This window comes from Lepisosteus oculatus, chromosome 13 (genome assembly GCF_040954835.1).
Source record: "Lepisosteus oculatus isolate fLepOcu1 chromosome 13, fLepOcu1.hap2, whole genome shotgun sequence".
NCBI lineage: Eukaryota > Metazoa > Chordata > Actinopteri > Semionotiformes > Lepisosteidae > Lepisosteus > Lepisosteus oculatus.
Window position 1 is genome coordinate 7,429,734 of NC_090708.1, and position 19,241 is coordinate 7,448,974.

At 38.2% G+C, this 19,241-nt stretch overlaps 1 protein-coding gene across 1 annotated transcript in view; it reads right to left on the minus strand.

The window, feature by feature from the left end:
* Positions 1 to 17,640, minus strand: part of pxylp1 (2-phosphoxylose phosphatase 1) — a 36,886-nt gene extending 19,246 nt beyond the window's left edge. The window contains exons 1-2 of the mRNA XM_006637590.3: positions 17,310 to 17,640; positions 9,892 to 10,023 (exon numbers count right to left, since the gene is read on the minus strand). Of these exons, the coding sequence (XP_006637653.2) occupies positions 9,892 to 9,982 (91 nt within the window). The 5' untranslated portion in view covers positions 9,983 to 10,023; positions 17,310 to 17,640. The remainder of the gene's footprint in view (positions 1 to 9,891; positions 10,024 to 17,309) is intronic.
* Positions 17,641 to 19,241: the final 1,601 nt, after the last annotated feature.

Sequence of the window (19,241 nt, forward strand, 5' to 3'; positions counted from 1 at the left end):
CAGAGTTCTGTAAAAATCCATTTTAGCTGAGAACTATTCAATGCAATCCAGAGTGTGACTCATGCCACCCACACTTATATTCTGAGTCATTACAGTACCAACCACTGCTGTAATACATGATTTTAAAGGCAGGCTAATTACTTTCAGTGGAATATGCTTCCTTTCATTAAAAGTCTTCTGTCAAAAAAACTGCTTTAAATCTAAGCTCTAATAATCACCTTTAATACAACTTTATGAAACTAAATTATTTGGGAAACAACATGAAGTTACATCACAGTGACAGTCATGACTTAGTAAAAAGCTAAGTCAATTTCAGTATTAGAATAAGACCATACTTATATCAACTGCATTCAGAGACATTAGATATCCGTTCTTTTCCATACAAGTTTCAGCACCAATTGATACAACTTGGCTTGCTAGAGCCATTTTGGGTGGGTAAGGAAACTGGGATCTGAACCCACAACCAGATGGGCAGGAACACAGAGCTCTAACCACTACTCCCCATTGCTACCCAAGCCACTGCACATATCAGATAATAATACACCAGAAAGCTGCATTCCAGGCCACAGACTGCACTATCCAGAAGCTCAGTGTAGTGCTGTACACTTTCCTGGCTATCACAAAACCCAGACACTGTTTTAGTCTGTTTTAGTGTTTTTACTTCAGTTCTTCAATGTTTCTGTCAGAATGTAAAATTAATGATTAATTGGATTTAAATCTGGAGCTTGACATGGCAAGTCTAACTTCTAACTGGCTGAGCTGGACAGGTCATGCTGCATAGCAAAGCACTGCCTATGAAGTATGGAAGTATTTTCCATCAACACGAGAAGACCGTTAAGCCACGTCTGACTGCAGTGCACTGCCGCAGTCAAACTAACAGACTCAGATCAAAGTGCAGGACTCAGGTTTCTCCCTTGGATTCCGGAAAGGGCCCAGGCTTGCAGGAAGTGTGGCAGATTAAAAAAGACTGCTGGGATATTCGCTGGCGTGTGGTTGGAAGGTGTGTTCACCACTAGAGGGCCCCTAACACCACTAAGGCAACCCTGCAAATGTTTTCTCTCTCCCCGATGGTCATGTGAGAATGTCTAGTGTGTGATGTCAAAGACCTACACTGTTACACAGGCAGATGATGGGCTGGCAGCTACAGAGCTGCCTGGGGAACAGGCAGTCGGGGCGAGGTTGACAGGAACACCACACCACTGGACTGGTGTCAACATCCGAAGACGGTCAGGATGACGTGGAGGGCTTGTATTTCGGGATTCATGGTCTTTTGGGTTGACGGAAAGGCAGCTTTCTGAGAACAGGGATGGTGGCAACACCACCCTTGGTAGCTCAATGTCAGAGCACCATTCCACAGGTTTTTCCAGGTCTTGAAATGGGCGATTAATGAGACGGCTGAGTGCCTGATTGAAAAGGGGAAGGAAGCACTGACAGGTGGCCCAACTGAATCCTGATGGACACAGGGATATGCAAGCTCTCGTGGGAATGCCGTGGTCTCCCATAGCAACTGCAAGCTGCAAGCCACCGCCAGCTGGGGCCCAACATGGACAAAATGTTTCTGTAAACTTCATAACTTATTCTGCTGCTGCCACTGTTAGTAACATCATCAGTATAAAGGAGTGAATGAGTTCCAGAGGTAAGCCACTACCTTACCTCCCAGATGAGGTGGTGGTGGTAAAATATTACAATTTGGACAATCTATCTCCTCGGTGAGTGTATATTTTCAACTCAGATTATAGAAACAGTATTAATACAAGACAGCACAGAATCTGTTCATCTTATATTTCAATTGGTAATGCAATATAATCCACTTGCAGCAGTGAACACCCTTGCCTGCAGCAATTAAACTGTATCAACAAATGCCACTGTTAAGCAAAACCTCAAACGCACGTACTGTACAGTACATGTGCCTGGAGACTGAGTAAACTCAGCTATCAGTGTAAAGAACACAGCAAGACCCTACATGATGATGATGTCTACATGTCATTACCACAAACTGAACAGTACAATCTGGCCTTGTGAGTGTTTCACTCATTCCCTATGTTGCTTACTGCCTATATTTTTTTCTATATGGACAATATTTGGCAAGAGTCTGGAAATCTCTTGTTGGACACAAGTTGAGCAAACATGCCCCTCCAAACTTCATTTGGTGACTGAGGCAGTGTTAACATGCGAAACGAATATTTAGTTGCTTCATTGATACCATTTAATTCAATGTGAATTGCCCAAATATTTGCTAGTATGCAGAAATATCTGGTTATGACTGTGTATCTGGCCAAGACAGATGAACAGATGGATATGGCCAACAGAGATGCAGAATACCTGTTCCATCGTTGCATCTGTGTAAGAAAGAGCTGATTACACTCAGGAGTTTCCTTCATCCTCTTCTCTGCTTCGGATTCCACAGTGCCAGTAATTACTGCAGCAAGTCTTCCAATTATTTTAAAACTCATCTTTATTGAATTTTTCAGAAACTTGTTAAGTAGGTTTTCCAGCATTATGAAGAAGCAGACCTTTTGTATTAGAAACTCTTCTGTATTATGAAATCCATCTTCCTATCATGGTGTAAATTACGGATCAATGGGGAGCCGTCTCTCTTGATTATCATTGCTGGAAATGTCAATAAATCTTTTTAAATCCCTTTGTCCGGTTGCCTATGAGTCTAGGGCATAGAGAAATGTTATGACAAGCCCTAAGCACTGTACTTTCCAAATAACATAGCTATTGAGTTTCATGACAACCTCACAGGATGTTTTATATCAGACGTGCATCTACAACACTCCTTGAACACACAGATCTTTCTTTTAAAATATTTTTTCGTTTTTGCTTTTCGACCTAAAGTCACTCAAAACGGGAAAAATATTCAGAAACTGAGAAAGGATATGAAGCCCAGCCCAGGTAATACTCAAGTGATACTCAGTTAGGACTCCTCTTGACTTCTTTATTTTATAAATGGCTTTTCTACCACATTTTAGCAAATTTAGGGAATATACTTAGGATCCAATATAGAAACAATGTATAATGAAGTCAAAGACAACAATCTACATACATACTGTAGCACGTTAAACAATGACCCTTCAACACATAACATATTTAATGGGGAACAGAAATGATCATTTTCTACAATATAGTGAGATTTTACCACATAATGCAAAAACAATGTTCCATACCCTCATGCAGATCAGGAAAATCCCAAGTAGAAATACCAACTCAGTTGCCAGATTAGAACTAGTCAAAGTGCTGGACCTAATTTATCCAGCAGGCTGCCATAGCGCCACAGCTGGTAATATTTCAGTGCATGCCTGTTAGCCTAGTTTACAAGCAGCCTTCCCTCCTCCCCCAGTTCCATGTACCAGCCACAACCTGGAATGTACCACGCCTGTTCTTCTGCAGCTTCAGCTTATTCCTGCAGCAAAGGCGAGAATAAGATGGTCTGGCAAACGACATGGGAAGCCCAGCTCCTACATCTGTTCACTAAAGTGAAGCCTCTAAAGCCAACTCACACTTCCTAAAAGTGACATTGAGTTCTGTTATTTAGAGGCATCCCATCTGCTTTGCATATCTCCCAGATGGTGAACAGCAAAAGTTATGCCACATACTATAATCTGTTCAGTGGAGTGAAAACAGAACAATGTCTGAAGGAAATATCTCAATATCAGATAAAAAGCATGTTACATGTTCTGAGAGATCATCTACCGATAAAGCTTTGTTCAAAATGCTACTTTAAGAATAGGCATTCTAATTCCAGTAATTGCATTGGAACTTTAATTACCCAAGCTAGATTTACACTCCTCCCTAGCTATGTGTTTCTACGTCTTTAGGCTTTTTATGTATTTATGTTTAAAAAGTACATTAATGAGAACAGTAGTACGGTAGCTCAACAAAGAGTAAAACTAAAAAGGGCCAGTTACGGTATCCATTTACTTACTGGGGACAGTTGGGAGAAGAGATACCTTTCAATTATCTGCAAAGGCAAAATATACACTGCAAATACACTTTGCTATTACTCCAGATACACACCTTATTATTCAATATAGCACTTCAAGAATGTACATGCATACAGGTGTATAAATCAAATTACACTTTACTATAATGCAATACTAAAATTAAAGTGTTTCAAAAGTCTACATCAGGGATGTCCAATCTTGATCCATGCAGGGCCACTTTTCTGCAGGTTTTCTTTTTCACCTTGGCCCTTCATGACCTACATCAGCTTATAATTGGCTAAAGAGAAAACAAATCAAGCTCAACGTCTACCAGCTCTTGGGGTACCAGAGCTTTAAAGACACATAGAAATCCTTCAAAAACAGTCCCTCTGGGACCACAACTGGACACAGCTGACACAGAAAAAGGTCTCCATTAGTAATCTTATAACAACTGTAAGAAAACAATGGACTGAATTATCAATATTCCACTTGCTTATACATTTCACATGCTACAGTACAGTTAATACTCATTACATATGATTTCATTGCTTACAGCTCAAATACCCAGAAACTGAACTGTGAAGAGAAACAGAAGTAACAACAGCGAGACCTGAAATTGGTAAAAAATCCAATGTAGAGATGATTTGTAGACAGGCTATTTTTGAGGACAGAAGTTATTAAATGAATAAACGATACAAATACAGTCATCAAATGCACCACCAGCTTTGAAAGATAAATGACAAGATATTCAACTGAGAAAGAAATTTAATTAAGCAAGAAATGATCAGTTTCCTGAAAGTGATTACTACAGTACAAATTGGTAAACATTTCCCATTATTTAATTCCAGAGGATGCATACTCTCTTAAAACTGAAAGGACAAAGGTGAAATGAATCCAGCATCTTTTAGAGGTACAAGGGGTCAAAGTTGTTGTTGTTTTTTTTTACTTTACTGTACAACAACTGCAACAGCAGCATTGCAACCTTGTGGCTTGATATCAGATCTCAGAAGCTCAGCAAGGCTGGGCATGGTCATTACAGGAATCAGATCTAAGCAAAACCAGGTTACTGCTGGTTTTCCCCATAGTTCAACACAAACTCATCAGTGCGTAACTACAACTTCTACTGCGTAGTTGGGACGCTGGTGCATAATGGCTGCTGTGTGTCAACCAAGGAGAGACTGAATAGCCGCAGATGAAGTAAGTTCCCTCCTATATCCTCTTAGGGATGAAAACTGAGCTAAAAAGCACTACTAAAACATAAACAGTATTTAATTATAATGATTATATATTGTTATATTAATTATTCATGTTTTTCCCTAATTTGAGAAGCCAATAAAATAAAAGGTCATTCTAACTTGCCTTTTACTACTGAATTACTGGAGGGCAAAGAGATATTAAAAAGAGAATTAAAACAGAGAATGGATTTTCTGTTATGTGCCTCATATAGATGCTTCACCTCAAAGCAAAAGCCCCAGAAAACTGGCCAAGGCTATGACGTTTAGAACCAATAAATACTTGCATGATGAATACCAATGATTAAGTGTTGACAGCCAGTATCTCTGGGAGGGATCATCTACAACACAGACTGTTCAATTTCAGCCTCAAAGCACTGACAAGCTACATTTCAGAAGACAAATGAAAGGCGAGTGCATGAAATAAAAAGTTTGGATTTTCAGCGAAGCAGAACAAGTAACTATTTCGTCTGGATTTGTATCAATATAAGATATTGTATGCTTGGAATCCCATGTTACAAGGGCATAAATGTGACACTGAGAGGGACAAATAGGGATGCAAGATGCACTATTTGCTATTTACAATGTCTTGGTAAAGTGACAATAGATTCTCTTCAACATCAGAGGAACAAAAAAAACAAAAAGGTGACAAATGAGAGGTGCCATTGGATTCATCAGGCTCACCAAGTTCCATTTCTCTACAGGCCCATAGCCACTAATGTTTGTAGAAGAAATGTACACACCAAAGTATTCATTTCCCTGGAACATCCCTCTAAACAAACAAGGACTGTTTAAAGGCTATGGGGTTTACCCACCATGCAACCCAGTCAACCATCTTAGCGCAAATAGTTGTCAGTATAAATAGGACCATGTCTCTACAGTCATCCACTGCTACCCTGCTCCTGGAGAGCTCCAATCCAGCATGTTCTATAGATTTTATAGGTCACCTGTATATCACCAAATGATTAAAAAATTGATTTATCGGTGGGTGATTTACCAATTGCAATAATTTCTATATCATTTGGAACAGAAATCTAATTTAACAAATTGCTTGCCTAACTGATCAATAAATTCCAAGTAGTTTAACTGACTGCATTAAAATACAATCAATTAAATTGATCATCTTTAAGCATTAATGATTTAAAATGACCTATAAAATATCCTGGCCTCTTCTCTAGAGTCACCTCACACTTACATTTAGAGGCAGATGATAATCTATGCCAAGCAGTATGACTCTCTAAAATTATATGGTGCAGAAAAGTAAGGTAAACTGTGTACAAACAGTTGAAAGGGAGGACTGTTTTGACTCTCCCAGATCCTTTCAAATACCACTAATGATACAGTTCTGTAGCTGTTTTGTCTTCTTGGCTTTACTGAAAGGTTGTAGTCCCCGTCTCACAGATACAGATACTCTTCATCTCTGGTAAGCATTTTAGATTTTTTTTCCAAAAATACTTCTATGGATAAAATCTGCATAATTATCTTTTATATGAGTACAGGTAGTTCTTGATTTCATGCACTCTTTAATGTGGTTGTATTTGGTGTAATGGTCCTGAATATAGGCTTCTTATTTAGGACAAATTACTTCTTTCTTTAACATGCTTGAGCACAGCCAGCGACAGACAACTTGACAGTGTTTGAGATGATATATGGTGGGCATACCCAGCCATCTGCTGGGATGAATAAGTCACACACTTTCTAAATACGTGTATAAAATGTCTATCTTCTTGGTCTGTACATTATGGTTATATTACATACAATCTCAAAAGCAATAAAACCCTAAAACAAAGTAAACTGCTATGTGAAAAACACCTTTAAAAACAAACTCAACACAAAGAATTTGTCAGTTAAACATTGTTAAAGTTACTTAAAATAAAATAACAACAAACTGGTCAACCTTAACGTACAATTAATAGAAAAATCCACAATTAATTGCCTAGAACCCTTAAAACATTTGTAACAGCAAAACATGTGTAATGTTATCTACAACACTTAATAAATGGCAATTAAAAGGCTCATTGAGAGTAAACAGAGCAAAAACCATTCCAGTGTCCAAATTAATTTCTAGGCACATGACACCTGCATTTTCCACATCATTCTTTACCCACCACTAACTCTTATCTTCACGTTTTACACAAATCCAATAAGCATTAACAATAATTTAGTTTTAAAAAAACTTTTAGTATGAACATAAAAACATCATCAATTTTTAAGGAACATGAATGCCGCATTATTCAAAAACTATCTGTAAAACTAGAGTTTCATCGATAAAGCACATTTTTTATTTGTGGGTTTTAGCCTGACGTACAGTATTTTTATTTTTTGTGTGATTAAAAAACTTAACACCTTTCCACTATTTGGTTTACATCCGAGAAACACAAATCAAAATATCCAAAAGAAAGTCTTACTCCTTTTAATAAATAATGTTTACTATCACAGGAAGTCTAATTCTGCTGAATGACAGTCATGGGCAAAAATGCTAAAGCAGAGAATGATGTTGATACGTGAATATTTAAATTACTACTTCTTTGAAATTCCATTTATGCTTGTAGCTTTGCAAATATTTTATTTATAATGTTGTTTTAGGACCTGTAAAGAAACAACAGGAGGCCCTTCAATTCAACTTACCCATCATGTTTTAAGGATAAGTCTAAGACACTGAAAGGTGTTTTTTTTAAGGATGGCAGACAAACACCTACATTACGTAGTATGTTTGATGCAAGGTGGAAAATCCAGCAAATATTTACAAAGTGTAGAATTTAAAGAAAGGGGTGTTACATCAAAATTGTACAATGAACTAGTAAGACCTCAGTGAGAACATTGTGTACAATTGTGGCCACCATCTTACAAAACAAAATATTGATTCTTTGGAATCAGCACAAAGGAGAGAAAGCAGATACATTCCTGGATTTAAAGCAATGTTCTGTTCTGACAGGCTAAAATATTTGAATCTTTGACTGGTGACTGTTGAACACCGAAGACTGCGATGCTACCTTCAAGCATGCATTGACTTCTTCAGAATCAAAGCTGAAATCCAGAGGATACTGGAGGCACATTTTTACACAAAGGGATGTAGAACTCTAAGGCAAGCTACCTAGCCTTGTTTTTCATGCTGACACCCCAGCTCTTTTACTTTCCTGAATGTTAAGATTGTTTAAGAAACGGTGTTCAACACACTGTGCTGCAGTATGTGCCACATGCATCTGTGAGCTGGAGACAGCTTAAATACAGATTTTCAAGTGAAGGTTAAAGAAAGATGATGGAATATGAAAGGGATGGCGGACAAAAGCTATGAAATAAATAAGAATCTAATTATTCTGTTTATTGCATTGTGCCTTCAGCGCTGCATGCATTATATCATCCACTGCTGAGAGTTTCTTGAAATCCAGCATTATTTCAAGGCCAGCAGAAGTGTGTGGCAATGTATATAGGGGTCACGCTGCGTAGGGTACTGTGGGAGGAAGAAAACAACAACCAGGAGCAAATAAAGTTAGTCACAGCATAAAAGAAAGATCCTTAGAATACTACTTTCTGAATACAGTACATGATGAGGAGACTGTGTGAAGGGGGGCATCTAGCTATTCATAATGCATACCCTGATTAAAATTACAGCATTCAGCTAGATTTTTGTATCATAGTTCTTGCTGGGTTATACGTCCATAAGCAGAATTTCAGTTTAATTTAAATACTGTAGTACTTTTAAGGCAAAAATAAGAAGGCACCACCATTACAGTCAATTGAAAACAAAAAATAATGTTATTTCTTTTTAAATCTTGTCACAAAGAATCCACATACTAATGACTAGCAGCCCATTTTTAATGGTATTTGGAACCACAATATTAAGACTTTTGTTTTGTCTAATGATGTCAATAACATAGCAACTGTGATTTACAGCACATCACAGAAAGGGGTCTGTATTTAAGGAAGATTGTATCTACACAGAGCATATGTGCAATGTACTTGTAGGAAAACACAACACCCTTTAAAAATAGACAGGAAAGTTCAAAAGTTGCACGTAAATTTATGCGCTTATTCCCTTCAAGGATGCAAGTTTGATACCTAATGTAGAACATCCCCAGCAGCAAAATAAAAGCAGTACTTTTATCGATGCAATGTAAGCAATAAAGTCTACATTATCTCTTATCCACAGGAAAACAAAAATCAATACCACCACTGGAGCCTCCACAGCACAGTATAGTGCACAGAGTGGTCTAGACAAGGAAAGTAACTATTGCCCTACTTATTTGGTTTAATTGTCTTCATGCACCCTGCTTCAAAACCAAATAACAGATGAGTGATGATTTTAAGATAACATAGTTCCAGCATTATTTTAACTGACAAGTTCCAAATCTATTCTTGCACAGCAAAAATATTGCCTGCTCCATTTTCTCCCTGTGATGGAAGTGTGGATGACTAGCTGGTATAAAATGGAAAAAAAAAGTTTCATGTATCAGTCTTTTTCACAGCATCAAAAAACTTAAAAATTTAAAATCATTTCACACCAAGGTAAAACAAAATAGAAAGAAACTCCAGTTGGAGGCTTCTGTATAAAGCCTGAACAAGGCATGCTTCAGCAATACGTTGTGAAAATAAGGTTACAGGGACAGTGAAATCCTAGATTATTTCCATAACACACTCATGTGTCCATACATTTGCACATACAGTATACACAGACTATCATAATGACACAGTTTTCTCAGTATGAAACATGAAACAACAGGAGACTAACTTACAGAACTGAAGACTGAGGCTGAGGATAGCCAAGAGGGCTGCCACAACCAGCAGTAAAATAAACCGATTCCGAGCAACCATTCTTCTGCACATCTGTGTTAGCCTATCATACTTCCACCTGCTCTTGCCTCCACCTGTAAATACAAAATGCAGATGAGTAAAATGTTCTTATATCACACAACTCATTCACATCCGGTCTTTATTTTATGGAGAGCAAAAAGGCAAGCCTTCAGTTTATGATGACCTGGGCAGAATGAAAATAACAGGTTGCCTAATGGATGCACTGGGAAAAGCGCACAAACATCTGAGTCTTAGAAAATTACATGGTTCCCATGCCAACGTGTCTCAAACATGTAATTTGCTTGTGACGCCAGGAACTTCCTAAAAGGATGACCCACTTTTATGTACGGTTTGAGTACTTTAAAATCTTCTGCTTCATATTGTACATTACAAAATTCTAAATCCCTATATCCCGTAAGCCAGCTGTAGAACAAAACATATAAACAACAGTGACAAAGGCATTTTAAATCATACATATTTTAATCGGCGATCACACATCTTACACACAAAATCCTGTCCAGATATTCTGGAGAGGATATTTCTAGAATTTCCAGGAAAAGGGCCATTAAGGCATCTTAATATGCTATGTGGGAATCTTCTGCTGTTTCAAAGCTCTTGATATCTAGCTAGTGTACTGTAGGTGAGATATTAAGTCTCCTGTGAAAAGTGAATAACTGAAGTGTGCATTCATCTCCTTTCCATTTCCTTCAACTGGAGGGCTTTGCTGGCATAAAGCAGAAATGCAAAATTTAATAAATGTTTTTTAAAAATATTAAGGAAAAAAAACAATTGCCACAGTTTCAAGATCAATTTTTTAAATCATCTTTGCATTTTTCTTCAGAGTGATACAGTTCTAAATAAATAGGGTAAAACAATTTTGTTTTCTGGTTATGCATTCTTATAGAACTTCAGTTTTAATACTTCCCTCACCACTGAATTCAGCATGCAAATGTCCAAAACGTGCTTATGAGGCCTCTAGCATTATGCTCCAATACAGTATAGCAGTAGAGAACTACTTAGTTCATGCTGGAGCATCATACTATAAATAAGGACTCCTGTAGAGACAGAAGTGATGCATCATTATCATTGCAACAGTACAATCTACCAAGCTCAGAGTAAGAATGCAGGGTGCAAAGGAACACGCAGAGTTTCTTTTCTTCTTCATCTAAACATCATACAAAATATATGGGTGTTAGCCCTGTAACAGTGCTATTTCAAAAAGGGCTGAGAGAGAGAGCCCTCCCTTGGTACTTATAGAACAGAACAGACTTTTTTAGAAGTCACCCAGTATGTCTGGGAGGTGTGAGAAAAAATCAAATACCCACAGAAAATCCAAGGTAACACGAAGTTCACCGCAAACAAGGTGGTCTATCTCAGGACCTAAGAGTTGTGCAATGCAAGCACAGCAGCACGTACTGGGATGCAGAATGGTCTGAAGTTTAATTTCAGCTCAGTAACAGGCTCCTGCTCAAATCAGTGTTTCCCAGCCACACTACAGGCTAATCATAGAAGAAAAGGCAGCAACATAGTATGATGACATGGTGTAAAATTTTCTGAAAAAGAAGACCTTGCCACAAATTCAGACCAAATGTGTGTCTACCTGTGTAAAAGTAGATTTTAATGCGTTTAGCTCTGGAAGTAGCCTTTGATCAACTGGCTCTCCTACATACTAGACCTGGGCTGTCACACATTTAATCCACCAAGCCCACGTGTTTAGCAAGCACTGGTGTTCCAGGCTGAGCCATCAGCCCACAGACGAAGCAGGCATGTCTGGTGATATTATTGTACTAGTGTCAGACACACAGCAGTCCCAGTGGTTCTCTAGCTCTATCCAATCACAACACCCTTTTTTAATGATGTTACAGAACCTGTCTCACAAAGGCTTCTCTTTGCAAAAGAGCAGCGTGGGAAAAATTGACACTATGAGACCTGTATACACACTTTTCCAAAAATCCTCCTCTGAATTTTGCAGCAATATCAGTAACTGAACCACTACTGTCTCACTGGAGCAGTACCTCGAGATTGTTTAAATGATTCCTGAACATGTTATTAAAGGGCTTATAATTATGCTACTAAGTGAAAGAAAAATAGAGCTGTGTGGTTCAAGGGGAGTGGAGAAATGCATATTTGTTTGTAAAAGTTAATGGAAAGCTGGAAAGATATATTTGATTTGTATAGCAGCTAACCATTGCCATAGGGCTTGTAGCAGTGAATTTTGTTCTGTTCGTATATTGTTGGATGACATCCCTACTGTATATCTTTGCCTTTTGCCAGTTTTCTTTCCCGATTAAAAAACAAGGTGAGCTGCTTCTCACTTATCATCACAAGCTCTGTGTTAATCATATCACTTCCTCAAGCAGAATTTACAGGTGATGTTGATGGCTACTAATCAAGATGCAAAGACTTCTAAATACCATGTTAAAGTGAGGTATTGCACCGTAGAATAAATACATATAACGTAAAACAGTACAAATGAAACTATGAAAACTAAGAAACTATGTAATGGCTGTGCCTAACATTTAGATAACTTACTGTGTGATACATATGGCCTGCGTGAAGAACCTTTAAATCCAATCTGGTCCACCACAGCATACAAATGGAAACCCCTGTACTTGATTATTTTTTTCACTGATTTATGTCAGTTAACTGAAAAAAAGCTAACAGTTATCTGAAAAAAAGCATCTGCCTGAAATGACTGCAGCTTTTTGTGCAGTTAAAAATAATAATACAATAAGGGAAGCCTCTGGGCCAGTCTGACATTGCAAATGAGAGTGTATTCTCAATTGACTTAGCCTAACTGGCTAAATAAAGAATTTCAGAACCTAAAACAATGTGTGACTATCTTTTAAACAGAATTTCTGCATCATCTAAACATTGAATTTAATCTCATTTTGGCACCTCAATTTGTAACCATTCTTCTCCAAAAAGTATTGCACATGGCCAACAGAGAGAAAGAACTGGAATAACACATAACTCAGCCGAAATCCACATTCAGAGGTTCTGCACATTTCTTTATGCCAAAAAGAGACAAGCTAGGCCTGATTTTGCCAATCAGCCAATAGCATAAACTAGGTGGTGCAAAGAGACTGGCCACTCAGTCACACACCACAGCTGGAGCTTCAAGCCTTTTAGCCCTGTCAGTCAAGCCCAAACATTGACTGTTTATTTCAATCAGCGCCACGCAAGTCATTTTCGGAACCACACAGACTACATTTAAGCATATCAGCCAAGCTTATACAAAACAATAATTGAAGATATCATGGTATGCTAACAACCCTCTGGAGCTGAATATCCTTAAAACTGTTGAAATGGTGGTTGGAATTTCCAGAAACATTCTCCAAAACCTCTCTCACTGGTAATCAATGATGTGGCTGTGTGTGTGGTGGAATCCTTTAAGGTTTTTGAAATTATGATCTCTAATACCCTTAAATGGGACGTGAAAATCACCAGTGTCAGAAGAAAGCACAGCAGGGAATGTACTTTTTGCACCAACTGAAAAACTTTGGTGCATCTCAACCAATTCTGATTACAGTTTTACAGAGCCATTACTGAGAGCATCTGGACAGCCTCTATAACTGTTGGGTGTGGCAACACGTCTGCCTGCTCCCAAAGCAAACTGCAGTGCTCATCAGCTGTCCTCCACTGGTGGTTTCTACAATTCCAGCACAGAGAAGCAGGCAGGAAAGATTGCTGAATACCCCTCCAACCCAGGTTACCACCCATTTCATAAATGTCTCTCAGGAAGACACTACCAGCCTATTAAAACCAGACCCACCTGGTATTTTAAAAGATTCATTTATGTACACTGTCTTAATGATATCTATTGCCTTGTTGTGTATGCTATATGTAGAATGTTTTGCAGCACTAAGTAAACTGGAGTAAAGTCCTTGTACGTTAAATGTACAGTACTTGGCAAAAGGTTATTGTGATCCTGATACCACTTATAAATCACAAACCTATGGATCCATTGGCAGAAGAAAATTCTGAATATCTTATATCTCAATATAATATTGACAAAATTGTTACAACTCTTTCGCTCTTTCAGATAACAGTATTATGATACTGTAGTACAGTATTTCACATAAATACTCATGGTGGAAAACAAAATTGACAAGACTGGTTAATTTAGACTCAGACACACCACTTTTCACATGAAACACTGTGCTGGTACGCGTGTGTACAATTTTCTCTTGAACCTCTGCCAGCTAAGCCCTAGAACTACAATGCCACGTTTTGCACTGTTACAGCTCTGTACAATTCCACGAGCTGTGGTCAGACAGTATCAGCATCACCCTTCATCTGAAAGTCAGGATTGTCCTGTGAAAAGGGCACACTTACACAACACTTGTAAAAAGTGTCAAGCAGTACAGTTTACAACACTAGAGTTCTAGAATACAAATTTACACCTCCATTGTACAGTTTGCATTTCTTTGAATAACACATACCTTCTTAAGTACTGCAAGCCTAAGTAATAATTACATTTACTTACATTTTCAACAAAAAAGTATACCTTCTCTGTAATTACACAGATTTAAATAAATGTACAGTATTAGTGTAATGTCTTAAAGTATGTTATAGGCATATTCAGATCTCAAGACTACATTCCAATTGTCACTACCTATTTTCTGTTGCACACGTTTTTTTTTCCCTTGAATACTCCCTTAATATTTTAAACTGCGTCAGGATCAGAGGTGAAATACTGCTTAACACACCCTCCCCATTTGAGGTAGTTTTCAATAAGCTACAAAGTTGGATAGAAATTCTTGGTACCATTGGGATTTCAACAGAAATTACATTACTTTGTTAGTATACTCGCTTATGACTTGCTATCTGATCCACTTTGATCACTGCTACCCCAGGAAAAAAAAGAAGGGATCAGATCCACATTTCCCCAGTGTTTTCACACAACTGGCCAGTGTTCATTGTTTTTTTCCGCAGCTGGGATAATCATTAATCAAACTCAACAAGAATTACATACAATGTGACCTAGTAATTCAGATTTAACATTTACTTAGTGTGCAATGTGTTATCTGAATTATTTGTCATCTTGTGATTTCAGCATTTCCTTTAGCTTCTCATGACAAGCTTGTTAAGGAGATTTCTTCAAAAGACTATTAAAAAAAATAGTTCCAACACAGCAGATCTGCCTTTGACGGCATTTAATTCTCTTCAATTAATTAATGAACACACGTATTTCTTAAGACACAGGAAGCATACACATACTGTATGCACATAACAGGGCAAATTGCATGTGTACTATACAGTCTATGATACAATAATTCAAGTGTATACAAATATATATCAATGCACAAACCAAGGTTACATGGTTCATAAGAAGAAGAAATCTTTATAAATGTAACATTTTGTGTATTCCACAGCAATGGCAAACTAAAGGATTACACACAAGCATTGGGCCAAAGGGTAAGGCCCTTACATACTGCTTCAGAGCAAAACACATCTCCTGAATTCAGCGTGTAGTTAAAATTACAACAAAGCAAACAGAAAAGATGGTGACAGTGACTTCTTACTGTAAACCTAAAACCGGCTTCTTTCTTTCAATAAATATTTTGTGGTCATCAGAGGGAGAAGAATTATAAAGTGACTCTTTTGCAGATTTCTTTTTCTTTTTTTATTTGGATGCCGTTAAAAAGAGCGTCTTGAAAGATTTTTCCATGCGAAAACAGTGAATGCGGTTGGTCCTTAAGTGACCTTTGATTGTCACGGACGAGATGGGTCGTTCTAGTTCCTCTACCCCCCCATCCTGTCAGCACTTTATCCAGCACAGAACCACCAATGCTGTCTGCGGGGCGACACTACATGGATAGTAGTTTTATATTCTCAAAGTTCCGACCCCCCGCCAGAAGATCAAATTAAAACAAGGTACATCGCAAGAGCTGTGAAGGGTGAAGAAAACGCTATTGCACGTACAGTACAATATCTCAAACTAGTAGTGATGCCGCTTTTAACTCAATTAAATTACCCGCATAGGGAAGTAAGCCCTTATGTTAAAACCTTTTTCCGTTTTTCGCCGCAGCTTCCTCTTAAACCGCAAGCACAAGCAAGGACTGCAGCCATTCCTGCAGTCTTTAGGTTCTCTTGCTTGCATTTTGCGATTTGACGCAGAAACACGGTGTGCCACAGTAACTCGCGGTCCAAAATCAAGTGTCTCCATTATATTTTCCAACGAGTGGAGGAATCGCGTGCTACAGTTCAAAATTCCTCTCACATGCAATGACTGTGATATTTTGCATTCGTGCAATGGCTAGTTCTATTATTCTTCGTCATTTTAGAATAAACACTAATGACACCATTCTTTCTCAGTCGGCTATTCAACTGTAAGTACAGTAAGTACTGTACTATGTGTTACTACCCTATATTAAGAGTAACAGTTGATTACGAATTTTGAAGTTGCAGATGTTTGTCGCCTACCATTTCATTAAATCTTTGCGAAGCTTACTGTCTGCTGGTCATTCACCTTTGTTTTGCAAGAATCATCGAAATGCATGGCATTTAAAACAACGAAGAAACGTATTATAAAGATTCAGACCACTAGTTAAAATCTCTTTTTTCATGACACTGCAATGCCAAGATTATTTGAAAAATCTTTAAATGAGATCTTCAAGTGTGCCAAACAGATATATGTACTTTTAAATGAGAGTACTAAGGTCTCTAAAATCACTCGTCAAATAGATTGTAGCCTACTTAAAATCAAATCACTTTAGTTCGTCTCAGATCAAATTCACCCAGGAAGGCGTGAGGTCGTAGATAAGAATGAAACTAAAACGGATTTGTAAATTGCCTTCAGTTTTTCCTGTTCTTCCGGGAATTGTTTGATCACATCACTGAAATATAGTACATTATTGTCCACAAGAGTTTTCTCCCTTTAATGCAGAATTACGCACTCAAGTTATATTTGTATTACTAACAGAAGGAATGTGCAAACTACGCGTTAGTCCCACACGCTAAAACTTTCCTCCAGTCCCTTCTGACCCATCCTGTTCTAGTGGAAACACTGTAACGAGATTAAACTACTCAAGTTTTCACAGCATTGCATTTATTCCGAGCCCAGCTGTTAAACACTGTTCCACCGTGCCAAGCAACTCAAGGGCAGAAACGTAGATAAATAAGAAAAAAGAACTACGTGCATACCATTTTAGATTAGCACACCTGCTTTGTCTCTTAATCGCAGCCACAATACCTTTGTGTGGGCTACATACAAGTAGGACAAAAAGACCCTGCCATTTCCGAGCAGTACATTGTAATGCATGTAGACTAAAAAAGCCCAACCCACGTTTGCAACGTTGCATATAAGGAGGAAAACGGGAGAACTCTAAAGAAGAACAAGAAATCCAACGCTTACCCAGCCAGCTTCAAACAAAATAGCAAAAGAACTTATAGCTGCTGGCGTACGTGAATTATCTTCTATTTTTTCACCCGGCTTTTTGTGTTCTGGCACAACGTGAAGCGTCAGGGCTAATTTTTCTGGCTTCGCCGCGCCGCCTTCAGGCTAAACCTACGAACGCTTCCGTCTATTTTCTCTCCTGTGTCCTGTATTCATTAAGCTTGGCAACGCTGTTTGCGGAGGTGCTGTGGCTCTGTTTCGGGGCAAAACGGGCAGATAGGTGAGGCTCGTTTAGACCAGTTTAGTTAATACCCGCGATATTCAATGCACCAGCTGTAAGATTTCCATTTGGGTCGCGCACTCAACAAACTGTAAGAAACCCAGGTTGCTGGAAGATAAAAAAGTACGTCACGTGTGTATCCACGTTCCGTACCATAGCAACAAGTCGATAAGAGAGCGATCCTGCGTTGGGGAGGTGATCTATTATTTTTATGTATATTAACTAGATGGTAAGTGATATTTGTAACACGTCTGCAGGTAGAAGATTCAGCCCGCAACTGCACATGAAACAAATGTCTTGTTCTGCTCAGACAAATTGCTAGATGTTTTCAAGATGGACTTTCATATGACATCATTCCAACTGTAATTGCAAATGAGTAATGGACTATAATTATATAAAGGTGCATTCCTTGTCCACAGTTAAGGATTTACAGTCAATAGAAGCGTCGCTTTGCTGATGGTAATATGGATTTGCTGATTTACCGGTGAAATAATTCTCCAATTTTGCTGTCTTTTTATGACGAAGAACAGACACACAGTGTTATAGGACGCTAAGGGTTTTCACATCCATTTGAAGAACGTTGCCACAGTTTTCACTTGTCACTTTACTCAAGAAGCTGTACAGTAGATACACTGTATCTGTCTCAATTCATATTATTCATGCAGTGTGTACTTGCATGAAATAAGTACAAATAATCGTGTTAAAATACATATAAGTCAAGAAAGCTAACAAAAACGGGGACCATTTGACACAATGTGCTCAGTGGGCTCATTGTGGCTTATTTATAGATGTAATAAACTCATCAAACCATCATTTGAAAACTCCCTGTATGCCGGTTTGCGTCATGCACACTCTACTCTCAGAAGTTTCAGGGTTTGATTCTGGGTATTCACACTTTCAATCTTTTCTCTAAAGGAAATGTTCTCTACTTTGAATCAGAAGATGTTGTTTCAGTGGGCCTTTGACTGTCCCTTTCTGAAGTCGCCTATGTCAAATCTCTTCCAAAGGTCCTGCTGTATGCTACAGAAAGTTTTTAACTTTTTTATTAGGCTCATTTAGCTGCTTCTGAGCATCTCATGCAAATTTTAGCTTTGAGCAAACTGCTTTGAAAATATAATTCTAAGTTCCTGCAGAGGGCGTCATGCTTTAGAATGAAAATATCTTGTGGATTAATCAATTCGAATCCTCGATGTGTTGCTGGTGAATCCATTGAGCACTTCCAGCTTCTTAATCCTTTGCCAGCATAGTGAAAACTGGGAATCAGTTCATCCCAAATTGAAAGAAATCATCAGAGTACACGAATAAGTTGAGTTCTGGACATGTTAGAAATGCTAAGCTTTCTTCAGATACTCAGTGTATATATAGTAGATGAGAAAACATCTAACGTTTTGAATTGCTGTAAAACCTGCCATTGGCGCATTAGCCTATTCAACAGACGTTCCCACACACATTACAGAAGTAATCCATTGGTTTAACCTTAAGCAGAGTTAACACACAGGCCACACACAATTTAAAATAGTTTGGCCTTTCTAGTCACTCGGCAACTAATTTACCTACTGGCTCATGTCATCCACAAGTTTATGGTACATGTAGTTGAACACCAGAACCTAGATTTGTAGACGTTCAAGTAGGTAGCTGCGTCAGCATGTGTAGGCTGCAAAGGAACTAGT